At 51.1% G+C, this 17,515-nt stretch overlaps 6 protein-coding genes across 6 annotated transcripts; 2 read left to right on the plus strand and 4 right to left on the minus strand.

Moving 5' to 3' along the window:
• Nucleotides 1-967: 967 nt before the first annotated feature.
• On the minus strand, nucleotides 968-5,609 carry PFICI_00610 (Vacuolar protein sorting/targeting protein 10; the record flags this gene model as incomplete). Its single annotated transcript, XM_007829191.1, has 2 exons — nucleotides 968-1,603; nucleotides 1,686-5,609. The coding sequence occupies 2 exons, from the start codon at nucleotides 5,607-5,609 to the stop codon at nucleotides 968-970; spliced, it is 4,560 nt and encodes a 1,519-aa protein (XP_007827382.1).
• Nucleotides 5,610-9,007: 3,398 nt separating this feature from the next.
• Nucleotides 9,008-10,054, minus strand: PFICI_00611 (uncharacterized protein; the record flags this gene model as incomplete). Its single annotated transcript, XM_007829192.1, has 1 exon — nucleotides 9,008-10,054. One exon carries the CDS (start codon nucleotides 10,052-10,054, stop codon nucleotides 9,008-9,010), a length of 1,047 nt encoding a protein of 348 aa, XP_007827383.1.
• A 253-nt stretch (nucleotides 10,055-10,307) lies between these two features.
• PFICI_00612 (uncharacterized protein) lies at nucleotides 10,308-11,546 on the minus strand (the record flags this gene model as incomplete). Its single annotated transcript, XM_007829193.1, has 3 exons — nucleotides 10,308-10,348; nucleotides 10,408-11,235; nucleotides 11,324-11,546. 3 exons carry the CDS (start codon nucleotides 11,544-11,546, stop codon nucleotides 10,308-10,310), a joined length of 1,092 nt encoding a protein of 363 aa, XP_007827384.1.
• A 514-nt stretch (nucleotides 11,547-12,060) lies between these two features.
• PFICI_00613 (uncharacterized protein) lies at nucleotides 12,061-12,803 on the plus strand (the record flags this gene model as incomplete). The annotated part of the gene is made up of 3 exons (XM_007829194.1): nucleotides 12,061-12,128; nucleotides 12,200-12,416; nucleotides 12,477-12,803. 3 exons carry the CDS (start codon nucleotides 12,061-12,063, stop codon nucleotides 12,801-12,803), a joined length of 612 nt encoding a protein of 203 aa, XP_007827385.1.
• Nucleotides 12,804-12,885: 82 nt separating this feature from the next.
• Nucleotides 12,886-13,740, minus strand: PFICI_00614 (uncharacterized protein; the record flags this gene model as incomplete). The annotated part of the gene is made up of 2 exons (XM_007829195.1): nucleotides 12,886-13,083; nucleotides 13,207-13,740. 2 exons carry the CDS (start codon nucleotides 13,738-13,740, stop codon nucleotides 12,886-12,888), a joined length of 732 nt encoding a protein of 243 aa, XP_007827386.1.
• Nucleotides 13,741-15,176: 1,436 nt separating this feature from the next.
• PFICI_00615 (uncharacterized protein) lies at nucleotides 15,177-17,411 on the plus strand (the record flags this gene model as incomplete). Its single annotated transcript, XM_007829196.1, has 3 exons — nucleotides 15,177-15,732; nucleotides 15,810-17,152; nucleotides 17,232-17,411. 3 exons carry the CDS (start codon nucleotides 15,177-15,179, stop codon nucleotides 17,409-17,411), a joined length of 2,079 nt encoding a protein of 692 aa, XP_007827387.1.
• Between the last annotated feature and the right edge of the window lie 104 nt (nucleotides 17,412-17,515).

Consider the following 17,515-nt stretch of genomic DNA (forward strand, 5'->3'; position numbering starts at 1 on the left):
GGGGGGGGGGAGGAAGTAATAATAAACAATATATAGAGGCATATGCCATGTTTCCGACGTCCAAATCACCTCGCCTACGCATGCAGTTCTGGTTCGGGAAGAACTACCACATATCGGGGGCTGGCTATTTCGTCGAGTCCGGAACTTGCGGGAGGGCCAATTAATACCTGGGCATTGATATTCGGGGTCCTAGATTTGCAAAACGATCAATTATTCCTGCCTCGCCTTGTTTCAAACATGTCAAGCCGTATATCAAAAGTATGATCGAATATAGGATTGTAGATGTTGTCTATAAAGCACCCCTTTTGGCCATTGCCGTACCTAGGTAATCATCAACCTCTTCCGCTCCAACACCAGGAGGGAAAATGCATTGTTCAACACCAGTCAGCCAAGGATTCCCCGGCTGAGCCCTTGACGGTAACAGCGTGGCCACCCGACGTAGCACCGCAGCTACTCTACTCTGTACAACACACACACAACATGGCATCATGCGGCAGCATGAACCCGCGTCCACTCCTGCAAGCAGCATTTACTCATTATTGCGCGCCCCTTATCCATCAGACCTCTTCAATGTCAACGAGTAGTCTGCATTTGCATTCCCTGTCCAGCCCAAGATATTGATAATCTACATTTCTGCGCTGCTCATTGAACCTCTCATGACGACAAGATCATGTATGTTTGCTGGTCAGATCCGGTGACTAGATACTGGTCATACATGGTATATAAATCAAATCGAGATACAAAGGCATAAAGCCACGAGTGATTATATCTAACCTGCGCCGGAACACTATGCCAGTCAAGCAGAAACCCCAATCTCCCAATTCGGATTCTCAGATATCATGCCTTTTCGCCTTCTTTCTTTCTCCCCTTCTCTCTTGCCTCCTGGCTCATGATTGTAGCATTGCCACCCGAACGCATTAAATTGACATCTTCTATACAAGGACCATTCACCCAAAGATTGATCAACTCACATATCTTCATCGCTGTCATCGCCAAGTAATTCGCCTTCGTCCTCGTCGACAATGGCGTAGTCGGCTCTTCCGCGTGCAAAGCTGTCGCGTGTGGTGAACCGTCTGGGCCCGCCGTTCCCGAGCCAGCTGTAACTCGAGCCTCCTCTGCCACTGAACCTTTCAAAAACAGATGTTGCGCTCCGCCATATGCTCGATGCGATCAGAGGCAGAGCTGCGACCACTGCTGCCACGGCAGAGATGACAATGACCGGGTACTTGACCACCGGAGACTCGCTGTCAAAAGTGCTACCTTGGTCACCAAGTCGGATCTGGCCAAACTTGCCATTCCAGTTGCGCCATACCCACCAGCCAACAGCACCCGCCAAACCAACGGGGATGACAATCGCAAAGAAGATGGCGACGCCCGATGTCGAGTGCTTGCGCTCGAATTCTTCCTCTTTGCCTGGGCACGGGTGAACCGCTTTCGTCTTGTCCATCTCGTTGGCACCTTCGCCGGAACAAGTAGTGAGAGGGATGCGGCGGTATCCAGAAGGCTCATAGTATTCGTCTGCATTTGGGTTTTCACTGCAATACTGCTCAAGAGACATGGGCTGATAGCCTGGTACCAGCTGACACTGACCATGTTTGTCCAACTCAAAGTTGTAGTCACTGTGGAAGAAAATTGGTTAGCACGATACAACTGGATGTACCCCGCCCGTCAAGGTCCAAGCAAACTTGCCATTCGTAGTCCTGCCGTGTGCAGGTGCAGTTGTTGAAGCCCCAGAGGTGCTGCAGCTTCTCTCCATTGAAACAATCACGTCCCGGCTTCTTCCGCAGGTACTGCGCCTTATGGCCAAAGAGACAGTCGTTGGCCTGCTTCGGATGCTTTGGACTCCACAGGTTGTAGTCTGACTTCTCAGAGTTTTTCTCGTCGTATATGCACTGCCGACCCGCCAAGCCAGAGAAATCCAAGTTGACAGTGAACAACTTGTCCCCATCATTACCCCACAACAGAAAGTTGCGAGAGGCGCCGGAGCGAAGTGTTGTTATGTCCGTGATTGTGACCTCTGAATCGGAAAATGTATAGTCCTGCCATGTCTCTCCCTCATCGGTCGTGTACGAGACGGATTTGGTCCGGCCCTCGCGCGGGGCCAGGACAATGATGGATCCCTGATCGCCAAACGACCAGCTCCAGCGACCCTTCTTGACCATTTTCCAGCTGATGCCAGCATCAATCGTCATGTAAGTATCGGCGTCTTTGATGTCACCCAACGAAGCACCGACATTGCCCCAGCCAAACATGATGCCAACGGCGCTCTCCGAGGAATAGGTCTTGCCATGGTCAGCCCGTTCAGTGTACCCGTGGATGTGGAGAGCGCAGTTTTCGTCGCCCGATTTGCTCTGGCAGAACGACTTTCCATCCAGGTCTTTCTGGGGCGGCGGCAAGAAGGCCCATTCGGCACCATCGTTATGACTGATCTTGGTTTGAAGCTTCTTGGACTCGGTAACGGCACTGGGGTTTGACACTGTGTTTACCATGATGACACCCTGGATACCAAGCATCTTTTCGAAATCCACATAGCCACTTTCGTCGCAATTGACTCCAGAGATGCTAAGCACATAAGATGTGCCATTCGAATTACTCTTGAGGATGGAACCAAAACGGCGTGACTTGTCGTCTTCCGTCTCGCCCTTGGTCGCCACAAAGAGGTTCACTGCATGCGTCGAGCTGTCCAACACAGTGTAGAGTCGCTCATGGTCGACCTCAAAGTTGTAGGGCCAGTGGGCCTGAGAGTAGTCACGTCCATTGACACTGGCCCAGGCGTGCAGCGTATCAGCCGTACGATTTTCCGTGGCGACGACGATGAATTCGGCCATGGTGGCAAAGTCGCGAGTGTTGCGATGGAGGATCTTCATGTTGCCCTTATCCTCAATGAAGTCGTCCGTGTAAATCAGGTTGAGTGGGTTTTCCTTCTCATTGTCCTCGCGCTCCCGCTGGAGACAGACGACTTGTTTTTCAGGTCTCCCGTATCCTCGGTAGGCCTGAGAGCCCGTAAACTCGCACCGCCACACGAAACGCGACAGTGTCTCCCAGTTGTCGCCACGGTCTCGAGATACCGAGGCAATATCATGACAAACGCCGCCATCACAGCTTTGGCCGTGGAAAATGAGCCAGTCTTTTTGGTCGGGATGAAAGGACCACGGGGAAGCAAACCGACTCGTGTCTGGAGGGTAAGGAGTGTTGAACGAGTAGAAATGCTGTCCTCGGTCGACAGTGTAGATGACCTTGCCTTTGGATGTAAGGAAGAAGACCATGTCCTTGTAGTACTGGTGCGACGAGATGGCCCAGATGTTCTCGCCCTCCAGTTGCTTAGGCGTGGTCCACGACTTGCCGTGATCGTGAGTGATCATTATGTCTCCAGCACTTGTACCTCCGGGACCCACCGGTCTCATGATGATAGTCTCGTCTGCTGTGGAACTCGAGTCGCCGTGTTCGAGATAATGCTTATCAAATGATGCGAAATTACCTTTGAGCGAAGTACGAGTGCTATTGATATCGCCACTCGCCTCGCCACTTCCAGGAGCCATGATGGCATCTGAGCATTTCCACTCCTTGGGCTCATCCTTCTGCGCACCGTTCTTGCGTTTGCAATCGTTTCCTGGTACCAAGCGCCAGCCACTCGTACCTTTGAATGTCTCATCTGGGTCCCCCTTCTCGCAAGCGCCCGCAGGCGGGATGATTGGGCCTGCCTTCTCACACTTGCCATCCTTTCTGACAAAGTTGAAGTCACACTCAAAGTCAGCATCGCTGCAGTCACAGGGCTCAGAGATGGGCACAGGGTCTTTGAACTCCTGCTTGATGAAACATTCCGCATCCTTCTTGCGCCGGTGATACTTTTGGGTATGGCCCATGAGACAGCTTGGGTTGCCGTCATCGTCCTTCCTGGCGAACCAGTCTTCCATGTCGGACTCCTTGCAGGTGTCCTCGTGCAAACCTTCAAAGTCGACCTGGATGATGTGGTACTTGGAATCGGATGACTCTGCTGTAAGGATAAAGGTCAGACTGGTCGAGTCTTGAGTAGTGGTAAGGATCCAGGGGCGGATCTTCAAGTCCTTGGGCAGCTTGACTTTGGACCATTCTTTGCCGTGATTGAGCGAGTACTTGATCTCTGAGACGTCATTTTCCTTGCTGTCCGGGATGGCCAGGAGAATGGAACCCTGGTCTCCAAATTCGTACTTGTGCGGACCGTCGAGTCCCTTCAGCCAGGTCCTGCCTGCGTCATCGGAGACGTATAGATCTGCTTTCGAGTAAGGCTCAAGATAGTCACCAGTATTGCCGTTGCCCATGACGAGGCCGGGTGCGGGACTGGAGAAGACTCGGCCGACATTATTCATTTCAGTCACAGAGTGGAGGTGTATATCCTTGTCGCCAGCGCGAACGGTCTCAAAGGTTCTTCCGTCATCGAAGGTGATCTTGGTCTTGACCTTCTTGGCCACATCGTTACCTTTCTCTTCGACATCTTCCCAATTGCTAACCTGATTGATGAGGAAAATGCCCTGAATGCCAGAGATCTTTTCGAAATCGACGTGGCCTATGCCGTTCTGGTTAATGTGCTCGGCAGCTTGAGTAAAGTATGTACCATTGGAGTTGCTGGTCAGCAAAACACCGGTAGGGTTGGAAGGTCGTCCATTCATGACATCAATCTGCACGCTATAGTTGGTACCCTCCAAGACAGTGTAGGCCTGCTGATTGATACGGTGATCGCTAGGAAAGACTGCGCGATGCCAGCGTTTGGTGTCGTCGGTCACGTACAGGGCCATCTCGTCGGTATATTTGGATGCCGTTGCCACGAGTATGTACTTTTTGACGGCGGCGATGTTGATGACACCCTGCACAGCTGCATAGCCATTGAGCTTGGGCTCTTCTTCCTGAATGACGCCATCAGAGCTCTCGGCGCTGAAGTAGTTGTCTGATATCAGCAGTCGGTAATCCTCCTTGTGGGAAGACCAGTCGCCACGGACAATGCAGAGCGCACGGCTACTGTCTTTTCTCTCGTCGCCCGTTGTGAACAGCTCAGATGACTTGGCCCACCAACAGCCAACAGTATTGCCACGAAGAAGTTTGGCATCGGTCGCAAAACCATCGGTTGTGTACATGATAACCTCGTCATAGTAGCCACTGTTCCAGTCTAGGCCGTAGAACATGATCTTATCCGGGTCGGAAGCATGGAAGGTCAGCCACTCGCCCCGATGAAAGATGTCGAGCTCAGCATCGGTGAAGAAGGTAGACCAGGTCTTGCCGCGATCTTCAGTACGCCAGTGATACATGCCCTCTGTCAAGATGTAGGCGCGAGTCGGGTCGTACTGGTGCATAATGAGGGTGGCAGCCTTGCCCTCGTCAACGCCATCGACCTTGGCCCAGCTAGCACCAGCATCAGCAGAGCGCCAGACAACGCCGGCACTCTGGTCCTGGAAGAGGACAACATCGGAATCGGGAAAGTAGTTGAGGTTGAAGGGATAGTGGTCGAAGTCGGTAACGACGATGTTGGGATCGGCTTTGGCGTCAACGGCGGGGAGGAGGAAGAGCTGCCAAAGCAGGGTGAGGGCAAATAGCTGCTTGGGCCATGAGGCCGGCAAAGCTATTATGTCCGGCCTCATCATGGTCTCGGTCCAGCGGTCGGCGATTGATGGATCATGTCAAGTAACGAGGGGTTGTTGTTTTTTTTTGGAGTGAGGCTTCCGGAGCTTTCGATAGAGGTAGAATTGAACTGCAAACTGCAACTGAGCTGAAGCCGAGCTGGGGGAGGCGACGGAAGTGCGTCAGGCAGCTCTTCAGGCTAATGCACAGGGCACGGTACAGTCGATGCCGGGGAGTTGGAGGCGAGTTTAAGCTACTGTGTAGGAAAGCCGAAACGCCAAGTCAAAAATCGTCGGCCAGGTGAGTGATGGAAGAGTCTAGAGGTGTATTCAGCTTTCGCTTCTCGATAAAAAATGACATTCACGTTGGCAAGGTGTTGACAAGTCAGCCTGAGCACGCGTTGCAAATGTGGCAGACTGCACACTAACTAGATGCTGGTGAGGTACCTAAAGATAGGTAATGTACTTTCCTAGGTACATAGTATGCAGGTAAGCTGGGTTCTGCCTTAGTTCGTTACGTACTGCTGAAAAGTGGGTAGCTACAGCAAACGAATAGCGTCTGTGATTCATTGGCCAGCCCTTGCAGGAGGTTCAAATCCGAAAGCGCGACAAGTGTCATGAATTCACATCAGCCAGTCTCAGCTTTTGCGCCGCACAAGTAAGTGGCCACCGATCGAGTGTGCAGCACGGCTGGCAGACGCGATACCCTACAGAGTACGTACTGTGTAGATTAATGTGAGCAGATAGGTAGGCATGCAGGGCCCAGGCAAACAGACCACAGTATCAGATATCCAATTTCTTCCATTTATCTCTCTCGGTGCCATGTCAGCCAAACAAGCACCTGGCAACTTTACTCACCCCAAACGCATACGCAAGTGCGGATCTGCGTTATGTACGGAGTGGCTCAAGTGCAACGACAAGGCTCCATTGTGACTACGTAGATATCTGTCTATCTACTATGTATCCATCCACTTACCTGGCCAACATGCAACAATCAAAGAATTCCTGGGGCACGTAGTTCTTTGATTCTTTTCTTTTTTTTTTTTTTTTTTTTTTTTTTGTGTTACGTGCCACTTGCAATGTGACACGCACGCAACTGTTCTAAACTTAGATGTCCAGTAATAACGGCATATGTAGTTAGTACAACTTCTTCTCTTTTTTTTGGACTGGAATTTTTGGAGGGGAGGAGGGTTTTGTGTCACCCAAGGTACTTGAGCATTCAACACCCCGGCAAGATCCAGATATTTGCAGAGGAAGATCGATGCTGGGCTGGCACTGGCCGAACCAGTAGCCAAGAGTATACGCGGTACAAGACCGACTTCAGCCCAAATGCTGAATCCGCCATCTTGTCCAGTCATTTGCAATTGAATATTTTTTTCTGAGTTTCTGAGAGTGCATGGTTTTACTTTGTATGATTTGAGTTGTTATTTCCATCTATCTGTCGGATCCGTATCTTCAGATAAGGCTTGAGGCAATCAGCCTGGCGTTGTACTATTTAGATACTTTGTGTATATAAGTTTTATTTTGTTCCCAGATACCTTATAGGTTGTACTCGTGTTGAATCTGCCCGGATCTTGGCACGAGCCATGGTAATGACTCATCAAGTCCTCAGCTTATCAAGCATTTTGAACTTGTTCTCTCACTTTCCGTGGGAAATGATGCCATTCCCTATCATTGTTCTGCCAATGCCCCGCTGGTACTAGGAGCATTCACGCCCCTTTGCAAGAGCTGTGACCGCGGTTTGCGTCTGTTTGCTATATAGTCATGTCAAGCACATCTCAACGTGATATCAGAAAATGGCAGCATTCCATAAACTGGCGCAAGGCTCAACCAGAAACATCGTGGGCTCTCAACATCGTAAAGCCTCAAGAGAACGCCGGACGCCTGAGATTCGTAAATCATTCACATGAACCCCCCCAAATTCACTGGACCCCATCGCTCCAGGCGGTCTCGCTCTCTCTCTTCCTGCATGATGATCTCGAGTAAAGCATCCAGCCGTTCTCTCCGCCTAGCCATCTCGATATTGTATCGCCGCCGCCGCCGCTGCCGCCCGAGGGATATATCTTCCATGCCGCAATCCAAATAACCATGCTCGCTTCGTTGAAACTTTGCTCGGAAGCCACGGCGCAGCCACGATGAAGTCCGCTGCCTGGACTTGCTTGCAGCCCTTCTGATTGACCTCGTGATGTGCTTGCTTGCCGAGGCGAGCTTGCTGCCTACCAGCCTGAGGGGAGCCGCTGAGTAGCACGTGCAATTCTTCATTGTGTCGTTGTCTGTGCTCTGCAGTACAATTTGACTATGTCATGGTGACTTTGTCGCTGGCTGTGAATCGCCCGGGCTTTTGAGCTCTCGGCTTGCTTGCTTGCCTGTTGTCGTCGCGTATGGAGCTGGTTTGTTCAGTGGGTAAAGATGAATATCAATTTCAAGATGATAGGCGAGTTGACCAAACGTTTAACTGCACAAATTGACCTTTCAAATTCAACAAACCATGACTGTCGAATTTAGTACGTCCGACGCTCCCCTCATGTTCCGTTCGCAAGCATGGAATTCAAAAGTACTTATACCATCAGTAACACATAGCCCAGAATTGTGGTGCCTCTTCTGTAGCCCAATTCTGCGGCTCTTGCGGTAAGTTTTATTATTATCCGCCCTCACCCGCGCGCCCCTTTGGATGGGAAGAGTGGAACAGCATAATAGGTAGCACGAGCTAATCGTCCATAGTATTGAGTCTGGACCTCTGGACGAGGAGCAAAGGAGGTACCGCTGATACTCACTAGTCCAGGTCCCTCATTGAATACGAAATATGGTTACGTTAATTGCCAGATTCAAGATGTAGAGAGAATCTTATTTCGCTCAAAGCCATTGAGAGTGATTCACATCCAAGAGGCGCCCTTTTTTTTTTTTTTTGGGTCCGATGCGGTAGACTTCAAGAACCCAGCTTATGTAGCAACTCCAGCCTTACTCTAGCATCACACTAAACAATAAGGCGATCTAGTTTATACCTTAGTCGGATCTGGTCTACCTCTTTCGAAAGTTTCCAGAATTTGCTGTTTCTATCTAGGGATATAGTGCTGCATATTTACGCCAGAAAACTTGCTGGAGCATCTCGATCATGACATAGCAGAAGACTTTTCAAAGCTTACCGAGGACACCGTGGAAATGGCAATATAAGCAACTCGTACGTGCATTAAAGTGGAAACACGCTGCATGGGCACAGCCTTGCTGGGATGATTGCTGAACGTTGGGCCTCTTTGTATACCCCTAAGTTATATGTAGGTACGTAGGATAAGCATGTCGTGTATTTGTCCATCGTTTCGCTGACAAGTTGAACAATGACTGATTCCTTATGCAGCTCCCAGGTTACCCCTGGTTGATTGGCTATCAGGATTGCACCTACTGATCAACATGCTTTCCTCCTCTTACAACAGTCCTGACGCATAGACCCAAGCTCGTTCCAGTTCTTCCATCTCTAGTACTGACTCATGAGCGCCCAGCCAAGCACATAGATTTTTCCCGGCATCTAGGGCGCGATGTAAGGTTTCATAATTGCCGAGCGCCCTCTCGTCAGAGTCATGTAGAGCCACCGTCTCACCCCATGACAGCAATTTGGCCATGTTATCCACGGCCAGCCGCTCGACGTTGAGAACAGTCAAACGATCACGTTGTGATCCAGCCCAAAGCATGTTGCATATGCTAGATATATTCTTGAGAAGAGAGCTCGAGACGTTGGGTATTGTGGCTTGCTCACTGTTCAGAGCTGGAACTGGGTGAGCATGACTCGACGTCGTTGGGCCATGATACAGGCCTTCAGCCACGCTGGGCTGTTTGTATTCATTGTCAGTGACTGTGATAGGATTGTCAGACTCGCGATGATGACCAGCGTCGCCCGAATAGCTAGCACGCGCTTGTCTGTTCGCATGATGTGAGCCAAGATGCGCCCTGGTGGCAGCAAGACAAATATCATGAACGACATTGAGGGCGTCACAGAATTGCTCAAAATTCCCCGAGGCATTGCTGTATATACTGAAGGTGCGGTGACCGAGGGTACTCTCCGTGGCCAGGGAGATCCGTCTGTTCTCGCTACGTTCGGCGGTGTCCTCGAGCGTATGATGGTAGCTCGCTTGTTTAAACTGTGGCAGCACACTGGCAGCGGCTGGTTCGAAGTTTGGTGAACCCCCAGTGTGTGAGGCACCAAAACCATGCGAGTTTTCCAATCGTTGTTGGCGGACATCATGAAGAAACACCGGAGCTGGACATGGAGTGTCTCCATATGCTAGGGTCTCGTGATATTGCGCAGTCGTCACGCGTGCTCCATACGTCGAAGAATTGCTCATGTAGCCAGCTCTATGAATCGCGCGGCCATTCTCTTCATCTTCATTTATAGAGGTACTGACTTCAATCGCAGCAGAACTCGAGCAGAGTGGACGCTGATAGATGAAATCACTCGGCGATGTATTTGGAGGCATTTTCAGAAACTGCCGAAGATAGGTCTTCTGTATGACAGTATGTGGAAAGATGTTACTTTAGCTTGTGCAATCGAGGCAATATCTGGTTGTTCTTGTAGGAAAAAAAAAAAAGGTGGAAGGTTAAAGTTAAAGAGTAACATGGAGGTTTAAAGAGCGCTTCAGAACGGTCCACATCACTAAGACACACAAGGCAGGCAGGAATGGAGTGGTTTGAATGCTTGTCTCGATTTGAGGTATAAGTGCGAACTGGAACCTAAGCATCCCAGATGACTACCCTTCCGTCAACACCACTCGCTACAGACCATGTTAGCTACTGAGACGATGTGGAACCTGAGAACAAGGATGAAACTTACTGCTAAACTTGGTTACAGAACTACCATCGGATTCGTAGACACGGATGGTGGAAATAGTGTTCTGGTGAACTGTCTTAAGCTGAGTGTCGTCTTTGACTTTGCCTTTCAGATCCATTTGTTTGAACATGTTCAAGGCAGACTCTTCTCGAGCATCGCCCAAGCCGGGGCGTCCCTTGGATTCCAGAGTACCGGCAATCTGCCAGCCAGAGCCATCCCCCTTGAATCTGAAAGCCTCGCAATCATAACCAGCAGCGATGATCTCAGCCTCTCCATTCCAGATGAGGCTCTGGAAGGGGAGTAATTGCGTGTTTACGCTGATGACTGCGCTGGGCGGCTGGTCGGGGGCAGACGGATACACGACAGTGATGCTGCTATCATGAGCAGCAAATGCGAGTGCGTTACCAGATGGGGAGAAGGCAACTGAATGGACCCATCCGGCGGAATTGTTGAGAAACTCGCCGCACACGGTGTTGAAGGGTAGACGCTCGCCCCAAGCACTGGGCTCTGGACGGGCATCAACACCCTTGATGAATGCCGAGAAGACTCGCGCGTGAGCATCAGTCGAGCCGGCAGCCAACAAGACTGAGTTGGGGTGCCAAGAAACGCTGGTAATGGTGCTGCGAATTGGTTTCTTCAGATGCTTGGATACCCACCAGTCGTTCTCCTCCTCAAAGTAGCAGATGGCGATGACCCGGTCACCAGAGCCGACGGCGAACTTTGTCTCGGACGGCGACCAACGTACGCATGTAGCAGCTCTTGCAATGCGGAGTAGAACCAAGGTGGGTTTGTAACCGGTCGGGGAGGGCTCCCAAACTAGAGCGTTACGATCTGCAACTTCAAGTCAGACGCTGGTGCTGGTGAGGGGTGGCTGTGAGGCAATGCCCAATAGCTTCTTCAGTCGGCAGGAGAAACAAACCCTGGGAGCATGTTACAATACGACCACTGTTGGGCGCAATGTCGACGCCAGTGATGGTCTTGTCGTGGCCCTTCAATTCATCCTTGAGCTTGAAAGCGCCGCCGACCTTTCCGTACAATTCAATGGCGGAATCCTTGGCAACGGCGAGGATCTTGCGGTCGGCAGAGAAGGAGTGGTCGGCCACGGGGTGGTGGAAGAGGTGGTGGACTTCGGGAGATGCCATGTTGAGTGATCTGTTTCGATGGGGGCGATAGGAGTAGCTCTCTACTATCACCAACCACAAGTTGCTATGTTGGAGAGGTTGTAATGAACATTGATGAAAGGGGGGGGGATACCTAGGTGGTAGGCAGATGGATTCCTAGCAGTCGTCACAGCTACTATGATAAGTGTACGTACCTTTGGCTTTGGTGGGGTTCCTGCGGGGAGTTGCCGTCACTGCTCGAGCCGCCTGCCGCCCAGCTCACAAGGCTTTAGGTACAGGAAGTCTCGGAATGGTCTGGCGTCTGCCAATCGATAACCTTTAGGACCGGCGAATTGGGTGGCTTTGTGACTACCACCCGAAAAGCCTCCCAAAAGCTCGGGCGTGAGCTCCAACACGATCTCGTACTGCAATACCCAGCGCCAAAATCGACGACACACGAAATTCGCCCGCCTTCATACACCAGTTTTGAAAGCTCTCGACATTGGTAGCAACAAGTCTACGGCCTATTCTACGGTGGCATCCTAGCAAACTCACCATGTCGACGCGACAGCCCCCAGCAAAGGCACCCCAAGGCAAGCCAGCTCCTGTGCCGCCAAACCAAACGTAAGCTGGAATGCCCTTTTCTCTAGCCAGTTCTCTCTACAATTATTTCCATGCTGAATCATATGCTCTAGCCTCTATGTGTCGAACGTGCCGTCGTCCAAGATTCAAAAGGCTGACCTGAAGACTGCCCTCTACATGCTCTTTTCCACGTACGGCCCCGTTCTCGATGTTGTCTGCATGAAAACCGCCAAAATGCGCGGTCAAGCTCATGTCGTCTTTCGCGACCTTCAAGCGGCTACGCAAGCCATGCGCTCACTCGAGGGCTTCGTGTTCTTGGGACAACCACTGGTGAGCGTGCTCCTCAATGCCCCAATATCGGCTCGACACTGACCAATGATTGTCTATTAGAGGATACAATACGCCAGGGGCAAATCAGATGTCATCTCTAAACTTGACGGCACCTATAATATTCCCGAAAAGGGTGGCGCCGAGACCAACGTCGAGATGACGGCGACTCAACAAAGCATCTTTAATGCACCTGCCCCCGGAACGACTGCTGCGACGGTTCCATCGGCCTCTCGTGGACTCCCGGCAAAACCGCCGGCTGCTCCACCTGCAGATTCGTCCACCGAAGAAGCTCGAGGCCAAAAGAGGGCCCGAGATGATGAGGATGAAGAGGAAGATAGCGACAGCGACGTTGCCATGGAGGAAGAGAGTGACAGTGACGACGAGTGAAGCGCCTACATGTGGCACAAAGACAGAGAGAAAGAAAGAAAGAAAAGAGGAATGGTCTCAATGTTGGGTCTATTGCTGCTTCTCATGTGGCTGCTCCTGGATATTGAGGCGCTTGACTCAAGAGTGCCATTTCCTTGGGCACCCAAAGCCCGATGCAGCCGCCCACCAGACCTAGCCAGACCATGAGATAATCCTGCTTTGCGCAGTCGAAGCCAGCCATTGCGTCGCCGAGAAGACAAGGGTGGACGAAGAATGCCGGCACACCCGTGATGGGATGATGCTATGAACTCATGTTAGCTGCCGAGGTAGAGCTAATATACTCATTCCTGCCGAATATGGGATGCATTGTTGACTCTTTGATACAGCTCCATCGGAAAGAGAGAAAGAGGTGAATAAAACTCACGTCAGCTGAGATACCTCCTATAGGGCCAGCACCACGAAGGGTACTTTTGAACTGGTCTGGTACCAGTCGACGGAAGACGGTGTCAATGTCAAAAGCTACTTCGTCTGCGGGCAGGTCATGTAGGCTGAACCACAGGCACGGGGCCTGGTAGGTTGGGTGGAGATGGATTTCATATTTGACGTGACCGATCCTGGGCTGTGACGGCTGCTTGACTAGCTCTTCAGGGTCTTCGTCAACCTGCATAGATAGGATCTGATCGCCTCGAGGTTTTGCGCCGATGGAGAAACTATCCAAGAATGATTCCAGTTCGTCAAGGTCTCCGGTTTCTTCGAGAGGTCGCGTGATCTGTACGAACGTAGTATATCCCGAGTCAGAGCCAAAGACCATATCCAGCGCTTTATGAAGCCGAAGTTTCCATTGTTTGCGGACGGGACCCAAGGTGGCCTGGCAGTATCTGTTGTCGAGGTGGTGACAGACCTCGGCAAACTCTTCTATGCTAAGGAAAGGGTAGTTGTGATACGCTGAGCGATTCATTGTCGCAAAGCATCCTATGCCGGACAATCTGCAGTGACCCGGTGGTTGGCTTATATGATATTAAAAGCGAGAGCAGTTGAGAGTTTAGGTTGTGATGCTGCAATGACGGCGCTGGTGTTGAAGAGGTACGGACAATATCGGGCAGACCAGAGCACGTTGGTTCGCAGCACTACTGCCCTATCGTACTTCCTCTCTCTTTCACGACTACCTCTAAAGTAAGAAGAACCCCTTACATCAGCTAGCCGTTTAGGTCGGCCACGTCGACGATAAGTGATGATAGTAGTACTCTGAGTCTCTGCCTACGCCAATACATTTAGTTGAGCTCACGTGAAAAAGAAAAATACAGGTCTTTCTGCATACCTCTGATGTGTCACTCGAGTTTAAGGAATCACCATGAGTATGAACCCTCTGCCATTCTTCAAGTACAACATTACTGTGTCATGGGCAATATTGGATGCATGCATGGACACAACCAAAAGAAACTCAGGTGTGCATGTAATCTGGGCTGCTTGCATCTGTTTTTAGGACCGGAGATCTGCAAGGCCGCCATTGCCGATAGAGGGGTCCCGGTCACCCTAACCCATGTACCTATCTTGGCCGAAACACGTGGAGAGGTACTTCCTACTCACAGCCAGCAGAGAGTTTCCACTACCAGGCGGCGCCGCCAAGACTCGATAGCCCAAAAACTCCAGCTGTCCTTTACGTGGTCCCTTGGTCCCTATTGTACCTACGGGCTACCTACCTACCTACCTACCTACCTACCTAGTACGTGGATCCTGTCTTCTGGAACACGAAGGGTGCAAGGCCCAGAGACACAGAACGCTAAATATTATTATGAACAGCTCGCAACTTTGGGTGTACCTGGCCTAACAATACGTACTAGGGAACAAGTCGCCTGCTGTCCCCATAATATTCCCATCTCATCCCAGGAAGAAGAATGGTCAATTCCATTCGCCATCCATACGTTGTCGCTGGCCGCCCCTTGTTGACGCTGCCGTCGTCTTCGTCGTCGCCGTCGTCGTTGTTTTTGTTCTTGATGATTACGATGTCACGATAGAAAACAGAGAAAACAGACCCTCTAATCCTCTTCCAATTCACTCTGTACATGGTCTATTCAGCACTCTACTTAAAGACTTTTTGTTGTATAAGCTTCATTTCTTCCTCCCTAGCAGCGCCGCGCCTTGTCGAGAGAGAGGGAGGAAGAGAGAAAGAGACAAGGAGAGGGAGAGAAAGAAGAGAGCTACCACATAGCTACATTGCATATCCTCCTACCTACATTAGTCCCTAGGTATCTCCCCGGTTACTTGGTCCTCCGAATCCTCGAGGCGAATCACCACCGACCGAATCGAACGGACAAAAGACACCCATCGAATCCCAAACTAGGAAGCAATCTCTGTCCGACGTGGCTACTCGCTCTAGTATAGGGGCGTCGTAGAATGGTGGTACGGGATCCTTTCAATATTCACAAGAAAGGCTCAGCCATTTCAATTCTGCGGACCACGGCTACACGCGCCGCCCGTGATATCACTGAGAAGGCGGTCGAGGCTGGCATCAATGCGATAGAACAGGGCAAGAAGACCGCCGAAGAAATGTCGTTCCAGCTTCCCAAGAACGTGCCCTCCTTCTCGAATCCTCAGAGGACCCTCGAGGACCAGTCATGGGGTTCGGGCACGTCTTCGTCTTTTTCTCGCTTTGGTAATAAGAATCAGAGCCTCCCCATGTACAAGGACAAGCCATACGCATATCCTCCCTCTCAGCGCTCGCGTGCCCTATGGCGGCGCAAGAGGGCCGTCGGTGTTGTCTTTTTCATCCTCGTAGTGTTATACTACTTTGGCGCCTTCTCCTCAGGCCATGACGCTCACACCAAGAAACCATCGTGGAGCTGGCTGAAGAGCTCAGAACCCGAGCGGCAGGCAGACTGGTCTCAGCGGAGGGAGCGAGTTGTAGAAGCTTTCGAGCTCAGCTGGGATGCTTACCATCGATATGCATGGGGTAAGGCCACGCGACCCAGGCGTTTCCATTCAGGATGGGACCAGCTTTGTTCCTGACACTAATCTTTTGGTTTCTAGGGTACGATGAGTTTCATCCAATCTCGAAAAAGGGAAAACAGATGGCCCCGAACGGAATGGGCTGGATCATTGTGGATGCCCTGGATACCATGATGCTCATGAACCTCACTTCGCGGGTAGGTCAGGCACGCGACTGGATTTCCAAGTCCTTGTCCTACGATCAAGACCAGGACGTGAACACATTCGAAACAACGATTCGAATGATTGGTGGCCTATTATCCGCCCATTATCTCTCCAATGAGTTTCCGCAACTGGCACCTCAAGCAGATGACGATCCCGGCGCTGCTGGAGAGGACCTGTACCTGGAAAAGGCCAAGGACCTCGCGGATCGCGTCATTTCTGCCTTTGATAGCGAGTCTGGTATTCCGTATGCGAGTGTGAACTTGGCCAAATTCGAGGGCATCCCAGCGCACGATGTTGGCGGAGCCTCATCCACAGCCGAGGCCACGACACTGCAGCTGGAGTTCAAGTACCTGGCCAAGTTAACGGGAGAGAAGTACTTCTGGGACAAGGCAGAAAAGGTCATGCAGGTTGTTGACGACAATGGAGCCAAGGACGGATTGGTGCCTATTTATATCAATGCTGACACTGGCCATTTCAACGGAGACAACATACGGCTGGGAAGCCGCGGCGATTCATACTACGAATATCTGATCAAGCAGTACCTCCAGACAGAAAAGGCAGAGCCCGTATATCTGGATATGTGGCAGGATACATTGAAGGGCGTTCGGAAGCACCTGATTACCTACACGGAGCCTTCAGGGTTCACAATCATCGGCGAGCGACCCAGTGGCTTGCATGGCAAACTCTCGCCAAAGATGGACCACCTGGTCTGTTTCATGCCCGGTACCATTGCATTGGCCGCAACCGGCGGTTTATCGGAAGCTGAGGCAAAGAAGCTACCAGGCTGGACCAAGCAGAATGAGGCTGACATGAAGCTGGCGCGAGAGCTTATGCAAACCTGCTGGGGAATGTATAAATGGATGGCCACGGGCCTCGCTGCAGAAATCACCTACTTCAATATTGCTGACCCACCGGCGACCGAGTCTACGTCACATGTCTCGCCGTCGGATGAGTTTAGCTCGGACCCTCATGCCACCTGGCGAAAGGATTTTGATGTCCACAGCATGGATCGACACAACTTGCAACGGCCTGAGACGGTTGAGTCGCTCTTCTATATGTGGAGAATCACAGGTGAGCGCAAGTATCGCGATTGGGGCTGGGAGATGTTCAAGTCCTTCATGAATTACACTGCTGTCGAGGACGGAGGCGGTTTCACCAGCTTATCCAACGCGAATGAGATTCCGCCGACAACCCGCGACAATATGGAAAGCTTCTGGCTGGTGAGTAAAGGGATGGAGAGTATATGTATATACTCTCCACATTTGATTTTGTGAGCCTGGCAGGCTAACGACAATATAGGCTGAGACACTGAAGTACTTTTACCTCTTGTTTTCCCCCAACGAACTCCTTCCGCTCGACAAGGTCGTCATCAACACGGAGGCTCACCCCTTTCCCCGATTTGAAATGGGCAAACTATTCTCGACAGGGTGGACACGGAAACCACGGGACGAAAATGGTCACATTATCAAAAGCTCGTAAGACGGAGCCTAGGAATTATTTACTTACCATGTATTCAAAAGCATACAAAGGCGCTCATTGCGCTAATAGTCTATTGACATTGCATAAGGGCTGTCAGCAGCAGA

This window comes from Pestalotiopsis fici (genome assembly GCF_000516985.1).
Source record: "Pestalotiopsis fici W106-1 unplaced genomic scaffold PFICI_Scf_1, whole genome shotgun sequence".
NCBI classification, from domain to species: Eukaryota; Fungi; Ascomycota; class Sordariomycetes; order Amphisphaeriales; family Sporocadaceae; genus Pestalotiopsis; species Pestalotiopsis fici.